At 30.9% G+C, this 9,249-nt stretch overlaps 1 protein-coding gene across 2 annotated transcripts in view; it reads right to left on the bottom strand.

Moving 5' to 3' along the window:
• The window catches only part of LOC101488223 (calcium-transporting ATPase 9, plasma membrane-type-like), a 15,012-nt gene extending 11,607 nt beyond the window's left edge, over positions 1-3,405 (bottom strand). The window contains exons 1-9 of one of the 2 annotated variants that reach the window (XM_027331498.2): positions 2,693-3,405; positions 2,497-2,613; positions 2,344-2,383; positions 1,868-1,977; positions 1,647-1,778; positions 1,457-1,546; positions 588-657; positions 259-329; positions 87-172 (exon numbers count right to left, since the gene is read on the bottom strand). In XM_027331498.2, the coding sequence (XP_027187299.1) occupies positions 87-172; positions 259-329; positions 588-657; positions 1,457-1,546; positions 1,647-1,778; positions 1,868-1,977; positions 2,344-2,383; positions 2,497-2,613; positions 2,693-2,902 (926 nt within the window). In that variant the 5' untranslated portion in view covers positions 2,903-3,405. The remainder of the gene's footprint in view (positions 1-86; positions 173-258; positions 330-587; positions 658-1,456; positions 1,547-1,646; positions 1,779-1,867; positions 1,978-2,343; positions 2,384-2,496; positions 2,614-2,692) is intronic. The other variant, XM_004486527.4, reaches the window with a different exon arrangement.
• Positions 3,406-9,249: the final 5,844 nt, after the last annotated feature.

The raw sequence follows: 9,249 nt of genomic DNA, 5'->3' as shown, positions 1-9,249 counted from the left end.
GCAGGAACCTGAGACATCAATAGAGTAATTAACATGAAAAAAAAAATTCAAATACCACATAAACAAACTGAGATTCACACAAATTCACCTGATCTCCTATTTTAAGGGGAAGTACATCACCAACAACAATTTCAAATATCGATATTTTTATTGTTCTACCACCTCTCATGGCCTGTAGCAAGTTCATGAGTACATGATTGATCAGTTCAACTTCCACATGATGTTATCTTTTAATAATAAAATAAAAATGTTACACACCTCCAATTGTATATTTTGTTTTTCTGCGTTCAAGTTCTGAAACTGCAGAGATTGCCGATAATCACTGACAGCTGACAGACAAAAAGGCAAAAGTAAGAACCTTCCTAACCTCTGCCTTAGGGATTTTTATATCCTTTATAAATAAATTGTACCAATCATTTAAATTAAATGTATTAATTTAAAAGTTTATCAAGAGAACATAGGTAAAAAACAGTGATTCTTTTTCAATTGTATGGCCCATCCTATAGACGCCTACCAACATTTTGTCAAGATTAAATTGTAAATACATATGGATCCATCACAACGAAAGAAAATACTGATTCCATCACCTGTAACTACAATGACAAGTAAAACTGCAAAAGCAATGCTTCCTCCGTCATACCATCCTTGTTCCAAACCCTAGCCATTTCAAACAAACAACAAAGCATAAACTTTCAAGGAAGATATAAACTACTATATGAAAGAAAAATTGCAATGGAACCAAGCACTGCCAAGACAGAGAGAAGGTAAATATCCAAAATAAAAATAAAATAAAGACTTAATTGCAGTTTTGGTCCCCCTATTTTAGCTGATTCGCAAAAGTAGTCCCCCCATTTTGTTTGTCTCCAGTTTTGGTTCTTCAAACAAAATTTTGGTCCAAAACTTGATGAAATTTCATTTTTTTACATTTATTTAAGTCACATCATGCCTCAAAATCTCATTTACAACAATTGTACCTGGAATATATGATTATAAATGGTGTAATACGACTTTAAAAAATGAAATTTCATTAAGTTTTTGACCAAAATTCTGTTTGGGGACCAGAACTGGGGAGAGACAAAATGGGGAGACTACTTTCGCGATTCAGCTAAAATAAGGGGACCGAAACTGTAATTAAACCTAAAATAAAAGAAGCAAAATGTAGATAAAAAAAATAAAAAATAAAGTGAATTTATATTGCGAACAAAATGCAATGACTTTTTCTTGTTATGTATATGCATTGTGCCATGTTTAAGAATGGTAGAACTCTGGGAAGATTTTTGTTTAAACCTATCCCCTATCAAGGAAGATGACAAAAGCCTCACAAAGCATAGGTATCAGACACATGTGCTTTGAGACCCAATTCTACAATTATTAAGCTTCCTATACTTCCACAATACCAGGGGACCTATTAATGCTGAAATTACTGTTGTGATTGATGAGGATTAGTCAATCACACCTCTGTTTTTATTCCGAGCACTAATGATACTGCAGCTGCTATAATCAATATTATAAGGGTCAGATCTTGCCAAGCTTCCCATAGAAATCTCTGTAAAACAACCATAAAGAATTAGTACCAGCACATGAACTAATTCATCAAAGTTATCTTTTTTTAAAAATAAAATACAACATAACATAACATAGCATACCCATAAACTTCTACCCTTTTTCCGAGGATATGTATTAGTTCCAAATGCATTTTTCCTCTTTGATAGATCAACGTCATCCCCACTAATCCCTTTATCCAGATCTGATTTTAGAAAATCTGATAAGCCTTTAACCTGAATAAGACATCACTATATTATATTATTAGAATAGCAGATGGCTTCAACATAATGTTACAGACAAAAATACGTTGAAGAAGACCTACCCCTCCATATTGTTGTAAAGCAGAAATATTTTGATTCTTGGACATTGAAACAAGTTGTTCGAGTCCAACTGCATAGTCACCACCTGGAGTTGTGGATACCACTGTTGCACCTGTTAGTGCAATTCAAAATAATAATTTAAAGATGTTATAAGCAATTCAAAAAAACTGATCACAGGTCAAAGTAAGCTTTAACCGATTATATAAAATGATAGAGCAAATACCAGCTAGGACCTAAAAGCAAGTGATATTACAGTAACTCTGTAATGGTGGATGAGTTTTACAGTGGTTAACATATATATCCCTTTATCCAGTAGCAGATAACATTTTATGCAGACACAGAAGAAGAAATAAATGGAATTAGTTTCCTAACAACTATTTATGCTGGCAGTTGATCAGAATGGTGCCTTGTGAAAGGTGGGGGAAAGGATATGTTAGAGATTGAGGAAGTTTATTTATAAGAAAATAAGTATACCTACCTAGTTCACGTTCACCGGCCAATCTGAAAAGCAAAGCTGCCTAATAGAAGAATGAATTAATCATGGATTAGAAAGGGGAGAGGAATAAAAAATAAAAAAAATAAGGAAATTGATTGATACATATATAATAAAAATAAAAAATAAAAAAATTACTCTGATGACTTGTGCGTGAGCTCTAATCATGCTTTTCTTCTGCTCTTTCTCCTCTTCCTTTTTCAAGTCGAGGGTATATCTAAAACGCCTGGACGCATTGAGCACAAATGCTGCTTGCTGCATTGCATGTGTAGATAATGAGAAAATGAAAATGAAAATGAAAATGAAAATGCAAATGCAAATGGTGGTTGCTTACTCGCCAACGCTTGAGGGTCTCAGGAGGAGCATTCTTGGTTTGGGTAATATCAAAAGGATCGTCGGGATCAAGGAGGAGATCGTCGTCATCGTCGTTAGCAGCGGGGTCGTGAGGGTGGGTACTAGCAATGGTGACGGTGAGGAGTCCATTGGAGGATGAAGTGGAACCACGGGATGTGGAACCCGTCATGTTTTTCATGCTATTGCTCATTTCTTCTTCTCTTCTTCAATTTCTAATTTCAATTTCTAATTTCTAATTAATTAATTGGAATTGGAGTAATCACAATCACACCGCCATCTCCCTCCCGTTCTATTCCTCCTATCATTATTGCTGGAATGTAGGAACATGTATATGTTCATCATTCCTCTAATGCTAATTTTTTTCTCCAAATATAGCCAACAACATCTATATCTATATATATATTTTCAATTTAAATTCAATCAAATCTATCTATGTATTTTGATCTCCCTATTAACAAGGCACACGCTTGCGGTCTCCCTCTACTCTCTCAACTCAACTACCATCCTCCATTTTGCTTTTTCTCCTATCATTTTTTTTCTTCAAAACGCACCACAACCTTATGTATTTGAAAAATTAAACAAACAAAAGTTGCACCAATATTTAGAGAATCAACCTAGTAAGGTCTCCTATCACACATTCCCTCCAAATATTCCATGCACTGCTATAATTTTCTAAACACTTCATGATAAGTCAACTTTTTTTTTTTTTTTATTAAAAAAAAATTGGATGAGCAGTCGGAGTTTGAACCCACGACCTTTTGCTAGTTGTGAGAGTATGAGAGGTATATCAACTTCTTATCTAATCAACTTCCATTAACTGTCTCAACTTTTTTTTTATTAATTTTTATTTATATTAGTAAAATATTCATATATTCTCCCTGATCGCGCATCTTTATATCATTTTTAAGATTGTTATTCATTGTCAATTGCTAATATAATATTTGAAATTTAGAAAAATATACACATTTAGATTTGTAATAATATTATTGAAAATCTTAAATAGCATTCGTCTGATGATTTTTATATGTATTAGAAAAAATATTTGTCTTATTTTTTAATATTTATTAATAATAAAGATTTATTTTATATTTTTTTAATATTTATAAACGACAAATATTTGTATTGTATTTTTTTATATATTATTGTCAAATATTTGTCCCGTGATATTTTATATTTATCACTATTGAACATTTGTTGTGTATTTTCCATGCATTAGTTATAGATATTTATCTATCATCTTTTAAATATTTATTTATGACAAATATTTATCTCGTGTTTTTATGTTTGAATATCAAATATTTGTCTATAATTTTTAAAAAAATTATTAGTAACAAATACATGCAGTGGCAGATCTTCTTTGGTGCGGACAAAGGTCATACATCCTTTATTTTTTATTTTCTTATAAATAATAAAGATATATTTTAAAATAATAGTAATAAATTATTAAAATATCTTGAAACCTTTATGATTTTGAGAAATTCATATCTTCTTACTCAATTTTCTCTTTTATTTAAATAATTTATCTCTTTAAATACAATAAAAATAAATGTCAATGATTTATGTCGACAATCATCTTCTTAGTTTTACCTCTGTAGATACAATAAAAAATAAATGTCAATGATTTATGTGGGCAATCATCTTATTTTTACCTCAATGTAAAGAGATTACTCAGTTATTATTAAATAACAACGCAAATCGTTATTTATATTAGAAATTATGCAATTGAAGAGATAAAAAAATGAAGTATACATTTTTTAGAATTTATAATGATAAAATATAATAAAATTAATACAACAAGCTCTATATATAAATAAATTATCTAATATCTAACATAAACTAACTAATCTCGAACATGCAAACCTAACTTTTACCTGTTAACCATTGATATATGATATAGTGTGATACATTTGTTAATTGTGAATTGTTTTCATTAATTTGTTATTTTGTTAGAAGTGACACGACATTTAAACATAAGAAAATTAATACATTTTTTTAGAAAAAAGTTTTTATAAAATTGATATATTTTATTTGATTGAATTGTATTAAGTTCTAAAAACTTGTGAAAATTGTTTGTGAGAATTGAAATTCTAATTTTTTCAACTTGTCGATTATATATGGATTGTGTAAAAACTTAAGAGGACGGTTATTATTTAAGTAACAGTAATTACGTAAATTTTACATTAATGATCTAATTATTTAATTATCTCTTCTTAATAATTTAATGTTAAAATTAATACCCTATTGATATACTTTTGTTAGTGTTTTGTTTTTCCAAATTGATACTAGATTTCATTTCGGAGGAAATATTACCCACTGCAACTAACCAATTAAATTATACCAGATCATTACTTGCCTTACTTTTTATATTATATTTTTTCTTAAAAAAAAAATAAGATAATTTTCAATGTAAAATAGACATGTGTTTATAATAGTATACTAATTAATATATTATTATTATTAAATATATTTTTAATTTCTCTAAATATATTAACTTTTATTTTTTAATATTTTAAAATATTTATTTGAACTTTGGTCTTTTTAATTTTGTTACTAATTTTATAAAAATTCACGTCCCATATTTCAAATATATTTTTTTATGATATATTATCGATAAGACTTTAAAATAATATTAGTTTTATAATTCAACTATTTAATTTTAATTTTAATTTTTTATTAATTTATTTATAACTTCAAATTAAATGTTGAATTATTAAATTATTAATGATATTTTAAAATCTTAACAATGACACACCATCAAAAAAGTCAATTAGAAACATATATCATAACATAAACTTTTGTGGAGAAATAGAGATTAAAATTGATTGTCGGAAATTTAGAAGGAGCAAAATAAATAAATAAATTAAAGAAACTAAAAATAAAAATTAATATATTTAAAAGAATTAAAAACACATTTATACGCGTTAATTATCTTAAAAAATGAAGTCATTTATAGAAAAAACTAACACTCGAATTTTGCATACTAAAAAATTACTTAAACATTACAAAACAAAAATTACTTCTCTAAAATTTGAACTTTTAACGAAACATTTTTTTATACATTGTTATATAAATATCAAAATTTGAGTTTTATAGAAATAGTTTTTTGTGCTATCAAACTCAAATTTTATTTTTGTAAAACTCAAATTCAAGTATTATAGAATATAAATTTTCTCATGTAAATTTCACGGTTAAAATATTCATAATTGATCAAGTATGTAAACAAGAAAATAGTGTTCAAGAATATGCACAAAAAAAAAAATCCATAACACTAGTTGTCTCTTCCATTTATAGTCGATTCTTTTTTGAAAATGGGCCTCCATGATCCAAGCTCATTTACTCCACCCCAAGTATTTGTAGTGCCTCAATGGTTTTTTGGGCTAACTAGGTGCATAGAGGCACCACCTGGTTCAATGATTGGATGTAGAACGCCACTCAGTCGAGTGTCACATTTTTTTATGTATTAGGTTGCATCCACCTGAAATGCAATTGGCTCAATCTAGACACTCTTACCTTAGGTTGTTGTTGGTTCATTGTATTTTGGATACTTCATCCAGTTCATAGTCCACAAAGCGGCAAACCTTTTAAAGCCTATGTGTTTTTCTTATTGTTCGATCCCCTTCAAGCTACTTCCCATCCCAAACATATATGAGTAGAAGAGTTCACGAATTTATGGTTCCCCTTGTCTCAGATATTCAAATATTTAAATCTGACCAAGTGGAGGAGTCCACGAGTCCTCTGTTCTTGGATTCTACACATCTTCGGGTGCAACCAAGTGAAGGAGTCCACAAGTCTTCAACTTTTGGATTCTCCACATCTCTGGGATGCGATCGAGTGGAGGAGTCGACAAGTCTTCTGCCTTTGGATTCTTCACATATTCAGGTGTGGTCGAGTGCCTTCACATCTTTGGGTGCAGCCGAATGTCTTCACATCATCGAGTGCAACCGGGTGGAGGAGTCTATAAGTCTTCCACTATTAGATTTTTTGCATCTTCAGGTGGGACTAAGTGGTGGAGTCAATAGGTCTTCTGCTTTTGGATCTCAAGTTATGGGCACGTTGTGCCCGCACCCCATTCAACCCCCTGTACCCTTGATTGTTTTGAGTGGGTAGCTGAGGATGCTTGTCATCACAAGTCATACTATACCAATTACAAATCTATTCGAAATAATATGTTTTTCATTACTTGGCTTGTAATAATTACCAATGTTTTTTTTTTGAGATTCTGCCATTTTGTTTTGACGAGATAGTATGTGCGTCTCACCCTGATGTAGATTATGTGCGTTATGTCTACTTATACAATTGTATCTTCAACGAACTCTAGATCTAACTTCCCTTCTCAACATTTCAATGTAGTCTTCTTCACACTCTTAATGTGGCCTCATCACGTCTATACCTAAACATGTGGGCTTTTGTGAAAGCATTTAACATCTTATGCAAAGATTTGGGTGTACGATCCTCTGTTTGCAAATTTCTTCACTTCTCCCATGTCAAAAAGAATAATCATATGACTTGACTCTCGATGAGTAAATTATTCGGCCATCATCTTATTGGAACATGGGTTTGATCATGGAAACATTTCAAAAATGACTTTTACTGTGTTCATTCCTCCCTCCTTATATACACATCTTCTACGTAGTTGACGGACGAAAGCTATTTCGTCTCTCTTGGACTAACGACCTGATCTCTGGAATATGTATCTCTTAGTTGTCCCCAAGAGAAGATGAGTTGGCTGACATCACCATTTTGAGCATTTTGATCCATATTAGCGCAATTGATTTATTGAATATGGGGAATAAAAACTACAAACTTGCTTTCATTCTTCGTATGTACATACTCGCTTATCATATTGATATCCCCTCTTGGCATTCATCCCAACTTTGAAATTATTTTAGATTTTCGTATTATTAACAATGTATTTGTTCTTTTTTGGTTGTGCAGAATCTTGCAAGATGGCCTATCTTACGGTTGTCGAGCATCATATTATCAAAGAACGAAAGATTGATGAAAATGGAAACAAAAAGGCTTCCTTTTATACTGACAAAGGTGTCCTTGCACCTACCTCCACTCCTCTCGCTACCTCTCGTGAGAAGCGTTCTCGTCCAGAAACTCGCTCTACTACCACTTTTTCCCTTGTTCGCCCCTATAACTTTTATATTCCAAAGATGTTTGCAGTGCCTTTGAAGAGGTTCCCCAATGGTGCTATGTTTTGGAACTTGGAAAAGAGAAAGGACAAATTCTTCATTATGCTTGAGATGATAGATTCCCTTTATTTGAAATAGCTGTTCAAATTCATCGCACAAGTGATGTGGATAAGGTACATCGTTTTGGTTGTTACCAAACTTTTGAAGATGTGGAGGCATACGGATTGTTGTCTACTAGCGTTGCCCATGAAACCAAGAAAATGTTAAAGCACAATGAATAAAATAGTAGGGATTGTGAAGACACAATGAATGCTTTGAAGATGAAGTTGGTCACATATCAAACCAACTATAAAAAAGGTTGAAGCTTCATTGAAGGACTCATGTGTCAAGAGATCCAATGCAAATATTGTTTAAATGGAGGCCATCTGAGCTTGTGACACACCTTGTAAACTAAGTTGGTTGCCTCCAAGGTTTGTCAATTTATTGGAGAAAGGGAAGGTGGAAGAGTTCAACCACGAGTTTTGTTACAGCTCTTAGGCAAATTGGAGTTTTGCATCCTAATTTGGATCTGAGTGGTACGAACCCCGACTTGGTGGTTTGGAAAGCTCGAATTGTGAATACTATTGCCGAACCTACCGAATCCGAAAAATATTGTTTAGATGAGGAGATGGGTGGATCATTGAGTTAAAAACTGTAAGGTGGTTTTTGATCAGTGGTTTATGGTCGGATGGTTTTAGATGGTGTTTGATAATGGGTACATTGTTAACGTATATGTTTTTTGAACACTTAGCTTTTGAAAATGTTTTCTTCATGTTTTGTGTCATGTATGTCTTGTTTTTCTTTGGCTTAATTGTAATTTTAGTCCCTCTATGTTTATTGATTCACGAAATTAATCTCCTTATTTTAAAAATCGAGAGTTTTGGTCCATCATTGTGATTTTGTAACTAAAAAATAATTGATGTAATGTGACATAATACGATAATGTAAAATGATTAACACTCATGAAATTGGAATAAAACGCATTAAAAACTTAACTTTCAACTTCAATTTTTTTTCTTCATATTTTTACTTTAATTAATGACATATGAATAATAAATACATCTAGGTGGTTCTATACCACATCATTAAAAATATGTTAATTTTATATTTTTAAAATAAAAAATCTGAGAAAATGACCAAAAATGTCGACTTTTAAAATAGGAAAACCAATTTCTTAGATCAGTAAAAATATAAGAACTAAAATTATAAATAAGTTTTTTCTTTTAAAGAATTTGGTTATGAACGAGATAAAGTATCCAAAATAAAGCGAACCTAATAACATAAATAAAAGGTGTGAATAATTTGAATCAGCGTGGGATCAAATAATTAGGCCATTTATATTCCCATAAATGGTTTTATA

Source organism: Cicer arietinum, unplaced genomic scaffold (genome assembly GCF_000331145.2).
Source record: "Cicer arietinum cultivar CDC Frontier isolate Library 1 unplaced genomic scaffold, Cicar.CDCFrontier_v2.0 Ca_scaffold_5863_v2.0, whole genome shotgun sequence".
Classification (NCBI taxonomy): domain Eukaryota; kingdom Viridiplantae; phylum Streptophyta; class Magnoliopsida; order Fabales; family Fabaceae; genus Cicer; species Cicer arietinum.
Note: the sequence above shows the minus strand (reverse complement) of the source record. Positions and strands in the feature narration are given on the sequence as shown.